This window comes from Atractosteus spatula, chromosome 21, assembly GCF_055471065.1.
Source record: "Atractosteus spatula isolate fAtrSpa1 chromosome 21, fAtrSpa1.hap1, whole genome shotgun sequence".
Lineage (NCBI taxonomy): Eukaryota > Metazoa > Chordata > Actinopteri > Semionotiformes > Lepisosteidae > Atractosteus > Atractosteus spatula.
In genome coordinates, this window is record NC_142726.1 from 3,459,208 (window position 1) to 3,479,575 (window position 20,368).

Below are 20,368 nucleotides of genomic sequence, written 5' to 3' on the forward strand. Positions count from 1 at the left end.
GGTGCATTGAGAGCACTGGTGAGCACCCTTGTGAAACACAAATTTACAAACAGGGCACCCTGAGCCTTTGCAGACCTGAGCAGGAACATGAATATGAAGGGCACAAGACCGCAAGTGTACATGATGGGAAATGGCCTTTGAGGTCACTTGGATGAGGAGCATTTAATAATGTACTGTTCTCCATAGTTTCATTCAGGACATTGTTTTGTGAAGATTCACCATGGGCATATCCCTTGCTATGCTGTCCTGGTTGTCATGATTTAAACTTTTCAATTGTGACGTTAAATCCATATTGATAAATCATTCTGGCACACTGTTCTATCACAGCTGTCACCAGTGTTTCTGTAAGGATGAATAGGACATTAAAGAATTTCGCTTAACGATACATCAAAGTTTGATGAGGTGAGGTTGCTAAACTTGAAATTGAAATGTTATGTCATTTTGTGAGGCTGTGAGTCCAGTTCTCTAATTAAAGCTAAATGGATTACTTACAGGCCATACCTTGGCATTATAGGTGAAGTGGTGGAGCAGTGGACTCATATGAAAGTGTGATCATCCATGTCAGATCCTCAGTAGCCAGCCAGCTCCTTATCAGTATTTGCTCTTAACTACTATATTGGCCCTGCTCATTATGGAGAGTTATGAAGATGGTTGTTGCATATTTCTGCAGTATTTGGACTGAGAGGGATATAAGTTGAAAATGTGCAAATTTAATAAATAAAAATGTCAAAGTAGTGATGTGTGAAGTTCTGTACTACAAATAAAAAATATTAAAGTCTCTTGATTAATCAGGTTTGTAACTTTGTCTAAAAACACGTATTTAAAGTGTTTAGACTATAACACTGCTGTCCACTGGTTGGTGTTATACTGTTATACAGTACTTATTCTGATGACATCCACTGGGTTGACTTTGTCTTTGTGGATTTAAAATACTTGTCCCCTCATCATCTTCTTTGTTCAAGACTAACTTTCATTGCTTCAGCCCATCAGTGTAGGACGTTCATTAGGAGGGAGATATAACATATACTGTAACTAACATCATTAATAATTTGTTCATTTTCTAATGTATCTATTAGACTTCTATAACACTTCTAGTTGTCAGCACGCATTAGCCTTCATAAGCATTATGCAAATAGACATAATCTTGAAGTATTCATAACAGGTTGTCATATTTGGTTTCTATTGTAAGTGGGTTCTGTCAGCCTTCATGAAAGTTTTTACTTTATATGTGGTTACAGATAGAACAGGTGAGAAGAGCTGTATCACCTGAAAATCCATCTATCATGGTATGATGCAAACGAGATGACCTGAAAAAGTTTCATTGGGTCAGTTAATATTCCTGTTTTAAAAAATCCAATCTTAAAATGTGTGCTGTATACCATACTAATTTTGAACCAATTGTTACTTTCATGGAAATGACAAAGCAGAACACCTAGGTTTATACTCCAAAAAAATGTGTTTAATTGCATTGATGTAAATTGGGTAGAAAATGATCATCAGGAACTCGAATGAAACTTTAACAATGCATTAAAAGAATCATTGGAGATTAAGAGGATGGTAATGCAATTGGTGTTTGCTATTCAGTTTTATTATCCACTTAAAGAAATAGTGAGACACACATTCCCTAGAATGCCTTTTATTCTTTAGATCCTACTTTATGTGATTGTGGAATTGAACATATCAACCTCTGATACTTGCATTCTCCCCATCAAAAGAAGGTAATCTCCATGAATCGATGCCTTATGTCATACTTTGGATAAGGGTACTTCCACAGGAGGACATTTTAATTGACTTGTCAGGGATCATTGAAATGGAAGATAGACTAATGGATACAACTGCTGCCACTTTGAGATATTTGTTTCGTCTGTCACAAAGGACACAATTAAGCCTATACATTTTCTAGTCTTACTTTATCATTCTGAAGAAGGACCCCTGGGCTCACGTCCTGCTCTTACTTATTTAATTTATTTCAGCCTACATTTTCCACAGTTTTTGTATTGTGAAAAATAAGGTGTTTGACAACCACTGGAGTGAACAAGGTACCAGTATATATTTGCACAAACCAAACCAAGCAATAAGAAGTGCTGTGGTAGCTACGCTGTCACATTTACCAATCAGATCTCATTGTCAGTGTTTTCTGTCTTCCTTGTCATTAACATCATATGTTCCTTCTCTCCCTGTCCACAAAGCTGCATTACATACTTCAAAATACACATCTGTCAGAATTATTGATTAGTTTAAAGATAACTGAAAGTTTAGTAGAAGATTACCATAGAATGTTCTCTACATAAAGAAAGTACATTGTGTTAAAACAGTAGAATCATATGTCTAAGACCTTTTCACAGCTATGTATACATCATAAACAACAAGCACCTTTAAGGTTATTTTGGTACTGGTCTTATGCTCCTACCCTTTCACATTGGTAATGTTGAGCTTTGTGCAACATTGTCACAATTTTTACTTCTTAAATGTGAATAAATAAAAGAGGTGGCTAAATAATTGATAGCAAAGACTGTGATGGTCTGCTCATCCCTCAGGCAGCTTTCTGCATTCAGATACAGTTATCAGGTACTTGCTGTACCAACCCCATGAGAATAATTATTTTTCTCTCCAATATTCAGTTTAAGTCTGTTTGAAGACATATCTAGAAAAAATAAACACATGGCTGCAATAAGCAATTTAAGGGGAAAAGGCCAACACCAAGGTTTATTTATTAATAACTGCATTTTTTAGGCTACCTGTAATTTTTATTTAGTGAAGCAGTCATTCGGGGTAATTTAAGTTGTCAAAACAGCATGCAGACAACTACTGAAAAAGACAGTCAGGCTCACACAGCTGCTGGTACCAGTGGGATATGTAAACAGTTACACCTGTCTTTGAAAAAGAAAAAAAACAGCATATAGCGTGACTACAAGATTGCTTTTTGAATAGTAACGTCAATAGGCATAGTTGGCCACAGTGGACATACTGTGTGTAATTCTGACTGCCGGAATTGTGTAGGGTTATGAGAATCAATGAACTTAATGAGTTTTATGAAGTCTTCTTTCTGTGTTACTATGGTAAAAACAGGAAACAGTGCTATCTCAAAAATCTCTTCAATCACTTCTGGTCAAAGATCTACTGTACAGTACAAAAAGTTTACTGCTACATTCATTTTTCAACAAGGCCTTTGTGAACGCTGAAGGTTTGGTCAATAACATCACTTGATATCCGTTTGTGGTTCCAGCTGCTTTTCAGCTTGTTTTTTCTGCACTGTATGTTTGTGGCACTCTCAGCATTCTTTATGGTACATTTTTAGTGACAAAGACTATATACAGTTGAACAAAGTGATAAGGGCTTAACTAAATACAGTGGATGTAGAAAGTATTGACCCCGATTGTATTTTGTCACATTTTATTTACTTTATTAACTGGAAAAATGGATAGTCTTACATATTTCTTTTCACTTTTGATCCATTTAACATTCTCTACAATATCAATGTGTTTAAAAGTTTGGAGCTAAAAAATAAATCAGTTAAAAATAAAAACACTAAAATTCTTCATTGGAAAAGTATTTACCCGCTTAGCATTAGCACTCCATAATAAGCTCTGCCTAAGCCATTGCTTTCAGAATTGGCAGTTAATTGCAATCCACCTGTGTGCAATTAAAGTGGTTAACCATTCAGATCAACACACCTGTCTATGTAAGGTTAAATGCACCTGTCTGTGTGGGTTACGACCGTTATATGCAATATAAAGCAATATGAAGCAAAGCAATATGAAGACAAAGGAGCTTCTGTAAAACTAAGGAACATGTGGACAAGCACAAGTCAGGTGAGGGATATAATAAGATTTCAAAGGCACTGAGTATCCCAAGGAGCACTGTTAAATCAATTATCATAATTAATTATGTGGAAAGCACATAAACCTACTCAGAATCTTCAATGACTAGGTTGTCCTCTAAAGTGCAGCAGTTGGGCAAGAAGGATATTGTTCAGAGAAGCAGTCAAGAGGCTTAAAACAACCCTCAAAGACCTACAATGTCTCATAACTGAGAGTAACTGTGAGTAAGTCAACAATAGCTCAGGTCCTCCATAGACCTTGACTGTGTGGTAGAATGTCGAGGGTGAAGCCAGAGAAAACTGACATGAAATCATGCCTTTTTGCATATTCAAGACAGGTAGGAACCTCCCAAACAATGTGGGAAAAAATGCTGCCTGATGAGACAAAAATTGAGTTAGTTGGCCATAATGCTATATAATGTGTTATATCTCACAAAAGAAGAGCACTGCTCGTCACTCACAAACCATCATCCCCACATTGAAGCATGGCAGTGACAGCATAATGTTGTGGAGCTGCTTTTCATCGAGAGGGACTAGTAGGCTTGTCAAAATAGAGGGCAGAATGGATGGAGCAAAATATAGGCAGATCCTGGAGCAGTCTGCAAAAGATTCACATTCTGACAGCACAGTGACCCCAAACACAAAGCCAACACCACCCCTGAGCGGCTTAAAAACAAGAAGGTGAGACTCCTTGAGGGGCCCAGTCTGTGCGGACGAATCCCATAGAGAATCTGTGGCAGGAACTGAAGGCTGCTGGGCACCTCCACACCCCTGTAACCTGCAACAGCTGGAGCGATTTGCAAGGAAGAAAAGAAAAGAAATGTTTCAGATTGTAATGCTTTTCTGAACATCTTTAGAATTCAAAGCTTGTCATCAAGTGCACCAGTCAGTTTGGTTAAAACTTTAAGTGAAATATTTTAAATGAACAATTTTTAATGCTGAGTATCTGTGGAATAACTTACTGAAAAATGTTAAAGAGCTTTTCTCTTAATTAAGTAATTGCACAGAACTGTTTCTGGTAGCTTGTTTTTAATAATATTATTTCAATACATGTTGCATGTCAAATTCCAGCAAATTTTGTTTTCAATTCCTCATGTTTTCCAGATTTATATACTATTTATGAGAAAAGCAGCCTTTGTTCTCACTGAGGTTGTCTCATAACACATTTCTTTCAAGCAAAATATGCATTCTTTTTATTTATTAAGGGTCCAAACGACAGAGTGGGAGCTACCCCTTTGGTAGAAAGATAAACAAATATACAGGTATGGCACTTCTATAGAGAATAGGACTATTTCAGGTTAAATGGAGTGTATATTGTTTAGACATTTTAAGGGAAATATTTTCATATTGAATTTTTTTCCTTTTGAGAATAGGTCTATTGCTGGTTGAAATTGGGTAAATGGATATATACTGTATATGCATTTTAGAAGACATATCTTCATGTTGGTTTTTAAAGTATTTTTGGCAGTGCCAAGCGTCGTCTTCTCTAAACAAACTGCTAAAAGAATATTTGCTTAAATGAAGCCCTGCAGACATAATTTTCTGTGCAAATCCATACAATTATAAAATGGCCCCTGACAGGAACAATAATAAATCTTACAAAACCTCCTAGTCTCATATGTGGACTTTATCTGTCTGGAAAATGTACTTTCATTTGAAATTCTTCTGAATTCCCTTAGGCATTTAGAGAACCTTTTCTTTTCTAGAGAATGTGTGTGCGCTTCATCTTGTACAGGAGACAGGAGGGTTTTGTGGGTGAAAGATGAGAGTGGTGCCCAGTGAGCGCTTTTCCACACGTTCCTACAAACTGTAGGTTTTTGACATTTTTTTTAATCATTACAAATTGCACTCCAGAATGCAATAAAGCAAACAAGCAGCACGGGATATTAATTCTAATAAGGAAATGGAGTGGGTAGTATTAATATATAAAGTTCTGATACATGCTGTTTGGTCCCATTTACTCTTACTTCCCAAAGATAAAACTCCTTCCCAACTACCACCAAATGACGCCCCCACTCCTGCCTAGAATCCTGCTCAAGCACCTCCACAGCCACACCAACCATCGGGAAGAACATTGACCCCCCGCCAGCCTCATGGCGGACACTTCTCGGCTGGTCCTTTCTGCAAGGTCCTGACATGAGGAGCAGAGAGGACTTGCCTCTGTCTTGCCATGCCCCCAACCAGAATAAACACCTTACAGATAATGGATGGCCCTGCGGCGTTTAGCATCCCTTTAATAAGTCCCTTTCAGAACTGAATACGTCGCACTCAATTGCGATTGTTGTCGTGGTTGGTCCATGAGAAACATAAAACACAGTTTGGTTCACATAAAACATAACAAGTCATTAACCAACAGAAATGTGACATTCTAAAGGCTCTTATGATGGGCAATAAAAAATACTGTATGGTGGCAATGGTAATTTTAAAGTGAATGAAATGAATACAGAAGGGACTGTATTGCTGCAGAGTCCTTTATCCCTTTTTCTCTGCATTCCCATAAGTACTATATATAAAATGAATGGAAAGATTAGAGAATATGTAATGTGCTTCTATATCCATTTTCAGTGAGCAGACTGTTGTATAATGCTTTTGCAGCAAACTACAAATCCCCAAGTGCAAGTGTGTGCCCATATCAAACACTTTATGCTGTTGCTTAACGCCAGCAACTACAGCATATCTGAATAGAGCTGCTTTTGCAGTACCCATCTGGCCAGCTCTGTAATTCCCATTGTGGTACAATAACTACACCTCAGGGAAGTAGGAAAAAAAGCTAACAAGGGAAGTGAAATGTTTTTCCTTATTTCTGAAGGACTGTCCTCTTCTTGTGCCTTACCTGGTATTAATGAAGACTGAAATTTAGCCAGATCAATCTAATGCGTTACAATTCCCCTGACTCTGTTCCGGATTCCTGCCTCTGCTTTTGCACAGCCCCTAACTCCATCAGATTTCTCAGCCTGACAACTGGAGAGAAATCAATGCAGGTGCCGGCTACAGTATGAAGCTGTTGTGACTTGAATTTCCCTGCATTTCCCCATCATGCCTGGTCCTGCTGGTTTTTTATTCATGAGACAACTGAAGCCTTACATAATCTAAGATGTTGCCTCAATTGAAAATTTGCATTTTGTTTCTAGTCACAAGTTTGGAATGTTATTTCACTTACAAAATACAACGCTTAAAGCTCCAACATGTTTTAAGACCTGCAAATATACAGCTCAGATTAACCTTATTATTAAGTCATTGAAGGGTTTGATTGTGTAACTCAAGGCTCAGCTGGACTAAAACCAACAGTCGCCAGGGTCACCAGAACCAGGATTGGGAACCACTGCTGTACAGTAGTATAAGATTCTATCTTTATGGCACTGCAGTACGTGATGGGCAGTGATAAATGAGAAAGGAACTGTCTACTGTGGAAAGATCTTGATTAAGGTATCAAAAACCAAAGCACCTATCTTTTAGTGTTGGCAGAAATTTAAAATGCAACTTTTGTAACTCATGTTCTTGCTTGTTCTGAAAATAATTAATACCTTTTTTTTCTAAATGGATTTACAGGGCAAAGCAGCAGTTTTTGTTGATGTCTGCATTGATGCAGAAATGAGTTAAAATTATTTTCCCTGTCCAAGGAAGCAAAACGACAAGAAAAGTTGGCACAGCAGAATACAAAAATGAAAAATCGAAAAGCCCTGGAGCACCTTTATAGTAGAGTGTTTGCATGACAGAATTTCAGAGTGAAATGTCATATTGTATAGTATGTTAAAATACAGTGTTTTGGAAAAAAGAGGTTGGTGCTACAGGTGTAATGCATTTTGTTATGTATAATTGAGAACATTTATTTGAAAAGAATTGCATCACACAGAGGGCAATAAGGCTTTCTGCAGACCAGAACATAAACTGTGGATCTCTACATGAGTTTGTGTAAGACTGTATTTGCATGTCTCCAGAAGCCATTTAAAATACCATTTCCTCAGGCTAGTTACGGTAGGTCCACTGTAAAGCGCTTTTGGTGTCTTGACTTGAGAGGCACCATATAAAATAAAATTGTCAAATACTGTCTGCTACTTTCAGCCGCTCATGCCAGAAATGCAGTAACAACTTCAAACAGAACCAGTGACAGCTTTGGAAGACTAAAATAGATTATGTTGAAATATAGCAATGGTGAACACAGAACCCTTTCTCATTCATTATCTTGTTTTGATTTGTGAGTGTGTTAATTGACAGAATCTTAGAAAGCTGCATTAAAGTGCAAGACACACCTTTTTCTATTTAGTCTACTACAAACCACTGTTGATGACCCTCCTACAGTACAAAATGGATCCCTGTAGTGCAAATACAAAAGATTAATTTCTTAGCTTCTGCATAATACTGTAGAAGTGCTAATTTAGTTCTAAGAATTGTTACATATCAACTTAATTATAGCAGGACTTTATTTTGAAATTCATAATGAGTTCAGTAACCACAATATTGGTAAAAAACGGACCCCACTGAGATTGTACTGAGCATGTAGTTTTGTAGTTGATTAGCTTGTTTTTTGCAGAGCATGGGGGAATATATTTAATTGGATGCAGATCATTTCAGCCTTTGTAAATACTCAGCTTCAAATGCCAGCAATCATGACAAAACCACTTCGCAGGATTGTTTTTTAATTATGCTCTATAAAAACCATTTAGATGTCTAAATCATTTCTTAAAAATATTTCTATGCCAATAAATAATTTCAGGGGTACTGAAATTATTTTCATAAAAATAAAATATGCAGATCTCATCCGAGCACAATATTAAAACCAATTCACAACTAGGCAATTTTACTGAGAGCTCAACAAAATTAGTCCTACTAAGATGCTTGGAATTTTATAAAATGGCTTCCTACAACCACAACATAAATTATTTCATGGGGAGTATGCCTGGCCCATGTGTAGTAGGATAGAATTGTGTCTTCTGCTCCATTTGACTTAGTGAAATAGCCTGAGGTATAAATATTGTAGTACTTGTTTCTTCCCAGATCTGTTAATATAGATAGACTCTTTCTGTTGTTCTCCTGATGGCATGGATGTCATGTAGAATGTGCACCCTAAACCCTCTCTATTCTTTGTAATATTTCACAATATGTCTTTGTTTATCAAGCAAAATACAGAAGCAATCTAAAATGCACCCTGATTAATCTCGTTAGCCATTGCAACGTGTTATTAACATTAATATGAATAACGCAGAGCTGGTTTTCATAATGCAGGAGGCCCGTGGTGATAAATCACCTTCCCACAAGTCAAGCGTATCACATGTTGAATAATTTGAGCCACTAAACTTCAGTGGTCCTACAGTACATCTATTTGATGGTATTTGTAAAAGACACAAATAAGAAAACAAAGGCACAATGTTTAAAAAAAAAAATTCATATTAAACTACAGTAAATAAATGTCATGTATTTGCCTACTTGGTAAGCTTTGAATCACCTATTAGTTAGGCAGTTAGATGTTTTAAAGACCTTCAGTAATTCACATTAAGCTAGATTTAGAGAACTATTGTGTCCTTGAAATGTTCTTTGTACTGGACATTTCTATCACAGGCTGCGTCCACCACTGTTTAGGACCCTTGAATCTCCAGGGATATCAGATAGTTATCAATTGTGAAGACAAAAATGTACTCTCGGGAATGTAACTGGACAGTTGGGTTCATTTTGCACTTGTGCCGTGAGCTTCAGTGATTATGTACTGTATCTACAGTGATTTACAATACTACCTGATAGGTGGAGCCTGGATATTGGTGACTGCTTTTGGTCTGTCAATCAAGGTGAAGGCGGTGACACTGGCCATACACAGCTGCTCTGTATTTTACAGTCCACCAGCAGACAGGACAAGAAGCAATACAGCATTTCTGCTTGGCGTTATTAATACAATGTAAATGGTTTCCTGGCACAGTGGAGTGAACCTGAAGTGTGTTTCCATCGTCCCATTCTCAATGGAAATCTCGGATAAAGACCTGTTCAGATTGCTGCAGGTTCTTGATTGGATGCACTTCCAACACACGTTTAAAATGAGAATTTTCTTTTGTTTCTCAAATCATTTTTCCCATATCATGTTATTGTTGTCACCAGTTCACTTACACTTCATTATTTTTAGAATAAAAACTGCAGAGATACAGTACAATTATATTGTTTATGTCTCCTGTATCTGCAGTTTCTCTAGTGGCGGCATAACTTGTGCCACAAGAGAATGAAAATGTGAATTTGTATTTAAGGTGTGAAATACCAGGACCATATCTGTCTCTTCGGTGCATTTCTCTTTTATTAGATTTACTGAATTAAAAAATGTATATATATATTTCTGCCCACCAGTGAACTCACAAGGATGGAATTCTCATTTCTACTTTAAATATTGCTCAGAATTCATTTAAGTGCAATAGTTCATTTTAATGGACATAACACATAAAAGTTAATGTCATTTAAGAGAAAAAGAAAATTACAGAGCAGATGTAATTACATGAGGTGTGATTACGGGATTAATGTTTGACCTTCGGATGTCAGGCAGGTCAGTGTTTTACTGTCACAGCTCAGGAAAATGGCTGCACCCCTCTGGCACTGAGAAATAATAGGATGCCACAATTTTATTCCTCCAGTTTGGATAAAAAAATTAAAAGGCTAGATCAATTTTTCTTTTACTTACTTGTCTGATATGTAAGCATAATCAGGATTTGTTTATTAATTTATCACTTCACTAATAATACACATATACCTGTAGAATACTCTATGTAGAGTACTTTATGTAACTTTATTTGGGGGGGAGAAAAATATTAAGTGAAATATGTACACAGGAACCAGAGTGTGTTCCACACTGGTGACGAAATTCTTCAATTCTGAAAGCATGTTTGGTTTTGTGCCTTTCTCTCTGTTTTGGCCAAGTGCTTTTATTTTATTAGAAATAACATTAAAAACAAACAGTTGGTTACTAGAGAATACACAATATGACTTAAATGTCTTTCAGAAGAACAAAAAACGTGCATCTCTGAACACAGTTCACCTGCATTCTATTCATATTCCATTCTTATTGTTTTTTCTTTTTAATTTGGAATAACCAATTATTTTTGTTAAATACAGGACCAGCAGGGACCTCTCAACTTTTTAAGAATGTTTAATAATAATAATAGCAGCCGTAAGAACATTGCATAAACAACCAGTCTCAAAGTCTCAGCTAGACAGAGACAGAGCCTACGGCAGAGAGTATAAACATGAGTTCAGAGATGAACAGTGTGATGGAGCCTGTTTACAGCCTAAAGGAGATGATGTGAAAAGGTGAAGAAGATCTTGCTTGTTCATGCTCATCCTCCTCTAGGGACCCTTTGAAAGTTGTGTGATGCATCTTGGGGAATGCCAGTATCAGCTAGCTCCAGATTCAAACCAGTGATACACAGGGCCATAGTGACATCATGGTGCTCAACAATGGAGCCTCAAAGTTCCATGTTCCTTGGTATGAATCTGTGTGGGGTTTGAATGTTCTCCTTAAATTTGGAAGGCTTTTCAACCAGGGATTTCAGTGATTTCCCAAAGGTGTGCAGGGAAAGCACAACCAGAAATCATAAGTAGAATGAAGAAAATGTGTACTCTTTGTGTAACCTTCGAGTCCCGCCTTACTGCTATTTGGGATGTGCATGTTCATCAGATGTTTTGTTAAGAGATGTTATCTCCCTCCAAGTTGTATTCTGACCTCCGTGCATAATCTTTATAAGAGATGCATACCCCTGCATACCCATTTATACTTTGGGAAAGCACTGTTGGGAAGCAAAACTGACAAATATCAGCTGTGTTTGTTGCCTTTAACATCAAGTTTTATATTCTTAAATCTACATTAAGTAGTATGAGTAACATACTAATATCTGATACAGTAAGAGTATCGTATATTAGTATGACATATTTGGGAAGTGTATTTGTTTTTTCTATTGAAATTGAATCTGGGTTTTGTGTTGAAGATAATAAATGAAATGATATAGAATATATTCCAAGTGAAGCAGATTGATTGATGGCCATCTACAAATAAGTTGGGAAGTGTTTTGTTTAAAGCACCAATATTAATGATCTGGATGAGAATAAAGCCCCAAGAACTAATTGGCAAAGTGTTCGAAAAAACTCGTCTGCTTGTGTCTCACTGCAGTTTTTTGATTGGCAAGCACGCTGTACCGAAACAAGAAATTATAGGTCACTGGTTTGCAAAGAAACTACTGTCCAAGCAACCGCTGTGGAGACCATGAAGGCCAATATTATATCGGGTCTCACCGGCTACACTTCACCAGTCATTCTTTTAGATGTGTTGACAGGACTTCCTGTGGGGCTCTTTGATAGATGCAATGCATCAGTGTATCTCAACAGGTTGATAAAGGAGAAGGCAGTGTTTTCATCCCCAGAGTGCAGCTGCAGACAGGCTGTTTACTGTAAATCCTTGCTGTGTGTGTCAAGAAGCTCAGACTATCTTGCAAACAGTGTGGTGCTCACATCCTGAGTGTACGGCTCAGGAGGTAACCCATTTGTGAGAAGATAGTTGGGTTAGTGGCACACATTTCTGTAAAAGAAATTGATCAATACACCTTCCCCTACTCCTCATCAGATACATGTCACATACTGTACAAGTTACTCATATTTTCAGCATCCAAACTGTACCCTTTGAACAACTGAGTTCTGAGGTGTATGATCATATTGAAAAATACTGCAATTATTAATTTTGTATACACTGAATAGCAGTTTCTTTGCACCTCTCTAGAAAGTTAACAATTATACAGGCAATGTTCTCAGTGTACTATAGTCCTTATCTAACTACTCGATACATTTAATCTTCAGTTGCTTGCCTTCAAATTCCATACACTCGGCTCCTTTTAGGTTTTTTAAAAAAATTTTAACCAGGCTATTTCATATGTATATTTTTTTCTACTTTACATTTATTTGTTTGCAGATGCTTTTGCAACCACTGTTATCACATGGTCAAGATGCACAGTAAATGGCGGAGATAACTTGCATAAAACAAAAGTAAAACCACAAAAATCAGTAAGAACAGTGTTTATTAAATGCTAGGATGTTGCACTATGTTTAGGAGTTTCAGTGCTGATTGACAGATGGGCAGTTGCAACACAGTCGGTCAGTGGGGGTTAGTCATGAGCCTCTGGGATCAGGTACATCCTAATCCTAAAGTGATGAGTTTTCAGATGGCGGGTGAGTTTGCAGTCTTGACTGTTAAATAGGTCATCTCACCACTTGGGGGCAGTGCAGAGAACAGTTGGACTTGGGGCTTTTGAACATTGGCTTTGGCCTTGCCAGTTAGCTCGAGGAACCACATCTTAGGGTGCAAACAGGAACGTGGGGATCTTTATTTTAAAACAAGTGCCTTTTTTTTGCTACAGGAACCACAGTGATGCGAATGACTGCATACGATGCAGATGACCCCAACACCGACAATGCTGTGCTTCGGTACAACATCGTCAGACAGACCCCTGACAAGCCTTCACCAAACATGTTCTACATCGATCCAGAAAAGGGTGACATCGTCACTGTGATCTCCCCTGGGCTGCTGGACAGAGAGGTAACAGGAGTTCTGCCACCTTGGCCTTCATTCACACCCACCTCAGTGGGCTGTAGTCTTTATTTCTGTTAAAACAGTATAGACACTGATTCAAAATAATCTCCAAAACAAATTCAAGATGTTGTCACTCTCAGGTGTGATGTACACATTACCGAAAATTTTCTTTTCGGACATGAAAGGAAAAGGAGAAATTGGACATTGTTTTATCCTTCTTTGGATATTTCTTGCCATACTCATCTGAAGGAATTGTCAGTTGAGTGATATTCATGTCTTACTTTGCAGCTATAAAAGTCCTATGATCACACACCAGAATGAGGAAGAGTAGGCAGAACACATCACAGCATTGGCAATTGTCTTCAAAAAGGCATTCTTGAAGGCAGAAGAAGTAAAAAGGGGATATTCTTTATCCAGGGCTTCTTATACTGTACTTCAAGCTTCTTCAGAGAGGTTGCCATATATCATTGATATATATAAAATATAAGTGAATGAAGTGTTACTGGAAGTTAAGGCAATAATTTAGGAAAAATAAAAGTGAAGATCAGTGATTTTAAAGGATACTTTATAAATGCATTTGTATGGTTTGTAAAGCCTTCACTTCTAATAGGTACAGATAATTCCCTCCACCTTAAAAAAGATCGATTCCCCTGGAAGGAACCAAAAGTCAGCTAGACTTTGGGCAAAGATTATACATGAGCCTTTTAAGAGAAAAAAGTATGAGAGAGGCTGGATTGAAATTATTTTCCCTATATTGTATTATTACCCTTTTAGACAAAAATAAATAAAAAATATAAAAATTACTCTTGGGTGGAAAGCAATTTAGAGAAAAATGGAAAATCAATTTTGCCAGAATGACATCAAGCAGATTTTTTTCTGTGGCAGGTTTCCTTGGTATCAGCCTTTTTACATTTTTCACAAAATATTTTTTCCACGGTTTTTGTGATTTTCTTCCACTGCTTTTCTCATAACCTTTGGTCTGTTTCCAAAGGCAGTGACACTGCCCGCTCTGCACTGGTCTTCTCTAAGAGGAATTACTGGTAGCCATGTATTTCTTTGATTTTGGATTTTACAATTCAAATGGACACTGAATACTCATGTGGGAAATAAATTTCCGCTTAGCTGGTATACTGGTATGCTGTAATTAACTCTTTGCCAGTGAAAGCAATAAGTGAAAGACCTTTGTGACAATGAAGTAATTGGACATGAAATGGAAGGAAACTAAAACTTAAACATAAAGCAGTGCCTGTCATCTGAAGCTAGTGTGGGTTCTGTGCAGATTTGTATCCACTGTAGAGGTTGATAAAAATGCCACTAATTTACATGTCATAATGCTTTGTAACAGAGAAATAAAATAAGTGTAACGTTTCCCTAATATCTATTTAATGTAAAAAAATATTCTAATAAATATTAATCAATGTCTTTTCTGGAAATATCTTAACCTTAGATCCCAAACACCTGTAGTATTATTATGGCATGTTCCTAAGCTACCTATTTTACTCTTACACAGTCACGTAGCAGAAAGTGTTTTCCAGTTTTAGAGTTAAAAACATGAAAATGTATGGCATTTGATTAGCAGTCAGAGTAACCTGCTGTGGCATATTGCTTCAGTGTGAAATTTGATGAACTCATTCTTACATAAACTGTCCATTAACATCTTGGCATGCATTTTGAAATAACAGTTTATGATATGTGTTTACATCTACAATATGCCACTGATGGATCAAAGCTTTAGTGAGCTATGAAGGATAGCTATAATTAGCACTGAGTGGCACATACCGTCAACACACAGCTCTCTCAGACAAATATCATTCAATTCATATCCAAAAGCATTAAGACATAAACAATGTACTGCATGTATTGTGTACAGCTGCTTTTTTTCCTATTTCAAAGCTAGTCTTCTTGTTTTTTGTCATTTTTGCCGTACCTGCAAGGTAAAGTCACTTTGAATGCACGTTTGGTACAGAACGTACTAGGGCTTAGTGACCCAGAGGAGGTCAACACGGGTTTTTCTGTTGTCTTTGCTCTAATTTAATTTTGTAATGAGGCAGACTAAGTGAATTAAGGACATTAAATTCCGCATTGGCTGAGCACATATGGGCCTGGGGGCAACACTGGCATGTTTTTTGCAAAGTAAATGGCCATCTGCTGTGTGAGAAATGTAGGGTCAGATCTTCAGGCCCACTTGAAGACTTCAGGCTTGCCAAATGTCTCGATACCAGAAGGTTGAAGCATGAGAGCTGCTATGACCCACGGGGCAGAAATATTCAAAGTAAAACACAACACAGAACGTGTTATAATGACACATATATGGTTTGCTTTAAGTGGGTGCAATAAACAGTATTGCACCAAAATAAAATAGGTAAGAAGGGTTTAAAGCTGAGGGGCACAATGAGACACTACTGCTTCATAGCGCTGGGGACCTGGTTTCAATTCTGGGCCTCTGGTCCTGTCTGTGTGGAGTTTGTATGTTCTCCCTGTGTTCGTGTGGGTTTCCTCTAGGTGCTTTGGTATTCTCCCACTGTCCAAAAACACACCGGTAGGTTCATTTGCTTCTTGGTGCGTTCTCCTGAGGTGCGTGTGTGCACTCTGCGATGAACTGGCATTCCCTTCAAGCTGTACCCCGCCTTGTGCCATTGCTTGCTGGGATAGACTCCAGCTCCCTCGTGACCCTGAATTGGAAGAAGACGTGCCAAATAAACATTTCTTCCACCTGCCATTAAATATCCCTGACACATTAGTGTGCAAGACTCTATTACTACAGTACTTGAGTTTCTAAGTTATAAACTTTAACAGAGCCTGCTGGGAAAATACAAGGTTGTATTTTTTGCCAAAGGGTAATGGCTTCTATATTCTATATGAGTGACATATTGCTTCATATTATTTTAGCTTTACATGTGACAGATGCCTCTAGCTAACAGAACGATGGAAACCTGGACAGGTTGATTGATTGATTTTCTTATATTCTTAGGGCTGGGGTACTTTTAACAGAGGTGTGAAAATTTCCTGAAACTGCTTTTGCTCTCGGTTGCTTAGTTTGTTTGTAAATTAGTATGGATAGCAAAATAGCTCTACTAATATACAGTACGCTCGTGTTATCTGCACGCAAACATGCCTGCGCTAACCCTGTCACTGCCCATCAACATCATTTTTCCCTTAGAGGCATCATTTAAGAATTATTTCAGGTCAATGAGCAGTGTTATTTAAAGCCCTGAGGAACAAGCTTGTGAAGTTTATACTGTTAATTTTATGCTGCTTTTTTTGCCTTATTAATATACCCACTCTGTTACTGTACATTGAACCAGGGCTTCAGGACTGAACTTGACAAGAGAAAAAATAAACCCTCTTTTTATGCCCAAAGCACTTTTAAGTGTATTCCAGAAGCATGTGGTGCTATTAAAAATATTGCGAGAATTAGTCCCATGGTGCCAGTATACCAACATTCACTCCACCTGGCCCGAAGGGACAAACCTTAACTGGATTAAAGAGTAATACAGTTTGTGTGTTTATTGAGGCTTTGCTTTTACAGTGGATATTAAAGTGACCCAAGGGGAAGGCAAAATATTGAATTCTAAGTCTTTGGTGCCAGGAGTAATTCAAGTAATACCACTTCGAATTTTCTTTGGCTCTTTTCTTAGCAAAACCTTGTGTACTACAGCACAGCCTGACAGCACGTGCTTCCCACAGCACAAATTATCTGACAGGTTTTTTTTTGGTTTCAGATGTCTGCAAGTCTGAATGATGTTATTTTCTCACAGTGTTGCATTCTTAAGGTTTGCTTTTCATGCACTACCACATTAAACATTTGATGAATATAGCAGACATTGAAGCAAAAAAATCACACTTTCCAATCTTTCCAATCAACTGTATATACAGTACCAGATTCTCCATGCTTCTGGCATTTTAGCATGTTGGCCCCTTGCTTAATGATGACTGGCCTATATTCGAGACCCACTGTTTATAAGGTTTCATGTTTATAATGTTAAGTCCATAAATCACATAATATTACAAATACAGTCATGACTATGTCATTAGTCCAGTCACGTTTTCCCTGTTTTTTTATCATTTTGTATAATAATAGCAGATATTGCACATGCCTTATCATGCTGCTTTCATTGTTTTCTGAGCTTCTCATCTTTCAGACTATTTCCCCAGTCTCATTTTTATCAATGTGAAATATTGTACAGTAGCTTCTATGTTGTTTACATTGCCAATTACCCCAGCGATAAAACAACTCATCTGTTATAGTAGTACTGTACTATAGTATACTGTATTTCTGTTTTAGTCAATATTTGAATCAGTCAGGTTTTTTTTTTACATTTTCTGTTTTACATTTTTATTTTGTTATTAAATGAATTTGTGAAGCTGCAGTCAAAGCATAGCCGAAGTCATTAGGAGGATAAGAAAACTATGTATCTTTTAGCTTTAGTGTGGATAACTTAGAATCAAATTTCTTGCCTTCTAGAATATTGCATAGGGATGATTAAGATGCTTCCTCTTTCTTGCAAGCGATGTGTTTTCTTTGGTAATCTTAAACCCGACATAGAAAACACATGAAAATTGATTTACAGTATATAGTATATTCACACAACATAGGGTGACAGATGCAGATCCTGAGAAATGTAGAAATGGATTTATTGCGTTTTCAGAAACAAGGGAGAAAACATGCTTTTGAATCTCATTATTACCTATTGCACATGCTGTATGACTAGGAATTCCGGTTTGACAAAAAGATAGCCCTAGGAAAGAAACTGGGTGGTTCAGGTTTTAATAGACTGGTAGTGTCTTCCTGAGAGAGGTTTATGAAACAGGTGGTAACCTGGGTGGGAGGGGTCATCAGCAATCTTCCCTGCCCGCGTCTCTGCGCTGGAATTGTAAAAATCATCATTGGAGGGCAGATTACAACCAGTGACCCTCTCCACAGAGCGAACATCACACTGCGGTTTGCCTTTGGTGCGGACTGACCTTTGCCAAACCAAACACTTATAGAGGAAGTCAGAATGCCAGAACTGTATCAGAATTGATGGAGAGACACCAACGTTTTCAGTTGGTGCAAAAAGTACATTCTTTGCTCTGCTTTCTTTGTGATACTGGTGATATTCATGTCCCATTTAAGAATCATTAAGGATATTAGAGATCACAGTTCCCCACAACTTAAATCACACTCACGGCCACTTCAATACCAGGGAGGGAGGTTTTGGAGAATGTTTCTGTAAACCAACCACCATTTCCACTGTTTTAAGGGTATTAAGCCCCAGGTGGTTTTTAGCGCACCATAATATCAACCGACTCACCTCCCTCCTGTACGGGGTCCAATCATCATTAGTGATGAAACCTACAGTACAAGGCTGATATCATCCGCGAACTTAATTAGTCTGGTGGAAGAGTTTCTGAAGGTGCAGGCATTGGTTTACAAGAAGTAGACTGTGGGAAAGCACACATCCTAGAGGTACATCAGTATTGGCAGACAGACATTCTGACACCAGTTGAAATTATGGCAGGTGGAAAGTGGAAAGAATTTGTGCATATGTGCCTGAGGACTCTAGACATTACAAAATATAGTGAAGGCCCCTGTTAACAGCATCATCCACTGACCTGTTTTCCTCTATGCAAACTGTGGAAGAACAAGATGTGAATCAGTAACACTTTTGAGATAAAGTATCATGCATTCAAGAATCTTCATCAGGACATAAGTAAGAGCAACGGGTCTATAGTCATTAAGATGTTTTGTCCTTCTTTTGTTACAGGAACCATAATCTAGGGATATAAACAGGTGGGAATCTCACACTGATCCAAAGCATAGGAGACAAAAGTTAGGTACAATAAGAAGTTAAGCTCTTGAGTGTGGTAGAGGATGCAAAGGGCCAGACACAGACATCAGTTAACTAAGAAGAAAGTTCTGAGGGAAGGTGGCTCTCTCACATCTTTAAGGATTCCAGAATTTCAGGGCATAGCAGGAGAGGGCTCTGTCACCGATAGTAAGCACCCAAAGAGGAGACTCAGACAAATGAAACAAACAAGTGTATCAGTGAACACTGGGCCTAACTGCTCTGCACAATGCTTCAGTGTAGCAGTGGAGAGCATGTCAGGTGCAGCAGGTTTCCTGCAGTTCTGCCCGTTCTGCGATACTGTAATTAGAGAAGACTGAAGAGGAGATGAGCAAAGTTCTCAATTTCCCTTTGGGATCAATAAAGTCTTATCTACAGTATCTATCTAAATTGAGAACCCAGTGTGTGCTAGGGGAGGCTGAAGTATTTTGAAGTTTTTATGCAAAGTTTTGTTAACTGGAAGTTAATGATTAGGCCCTTCCACCCCTCCTTTTTCTAACTGCTTTAGCCTGAGCCTGTCCCAGCACACAACAGGCACAAGGCATGAATCAGGCCCTGCTCAAACACAAATTTAATTTTTTCTTCTAAATTAACCGTTCAACTTAAAGGATTGCAAAAGACTGTATGCTGTGTAAGCAGTGTAAACACCTCCTAAGAGAAAATTTGTCTTAATTAGTTATGCTGTATACTGTACGGCATAACAGAATGGATTTGCAAGAAAACAGCCTTCTGTGATAGACTTTAACAGTGTTGTGCTGTATTTAACATGTATTAAAAAATGGTGAGGCTTGTTTTTATTTTTTTTAATGTAAGTTAGCAGATTATGTTTAATGTTCTTCCCTTGGGGTGGTTTGAGTAGCAGATGCTAAGATATAAGAGACCAGATGTTTAACTGGAAAAGCTTGTTAATAGCTGGTATCACAAAAGATGCCTTTTTCTTTCTTTTTTGCGATCGTTACTCCGACTTTTAGGAATCACACACACAATACACTATCAGGTGTTTTGATTATTTGCTATTTTAAATCTTTCTTGGTATGCATTAAACTGAATGCATTGTCGTGACTTCTTACCATATTACAGTACATGCATCACATTTGTATCATTTGCAGTTGACTGCAGACATTAGTTGAAAAACAGATTCCTGTCCTTGATCCTTATTTCCATAGTGTCTTTTAC

At 37.7% G+C, this 20,368-nt stretch overlaps 1 protein-coding gene across 1 annotated transcript in view; it reads left to right on the plus strand.

The window, feature by feature from the left end:
- Positions 1-20,368, plus strand: part of cdh13 (cadherin 13, H-cadherin (heart)) — a 413,334-nt gene that overhangs the window by 239,631 nt on the left and 153,335 nt on the right. Inside the window, exon 7 of the mRNA XM_088939282.1 lies at positions 13,192-13,370. Coding sequence (XP_088795408.1) covers positions 13,192-13,370 — 179 coding nt within the window. The remainder of the gene's footprint in view (positions 1-13,191; positions 13,371-20,368) is intronic.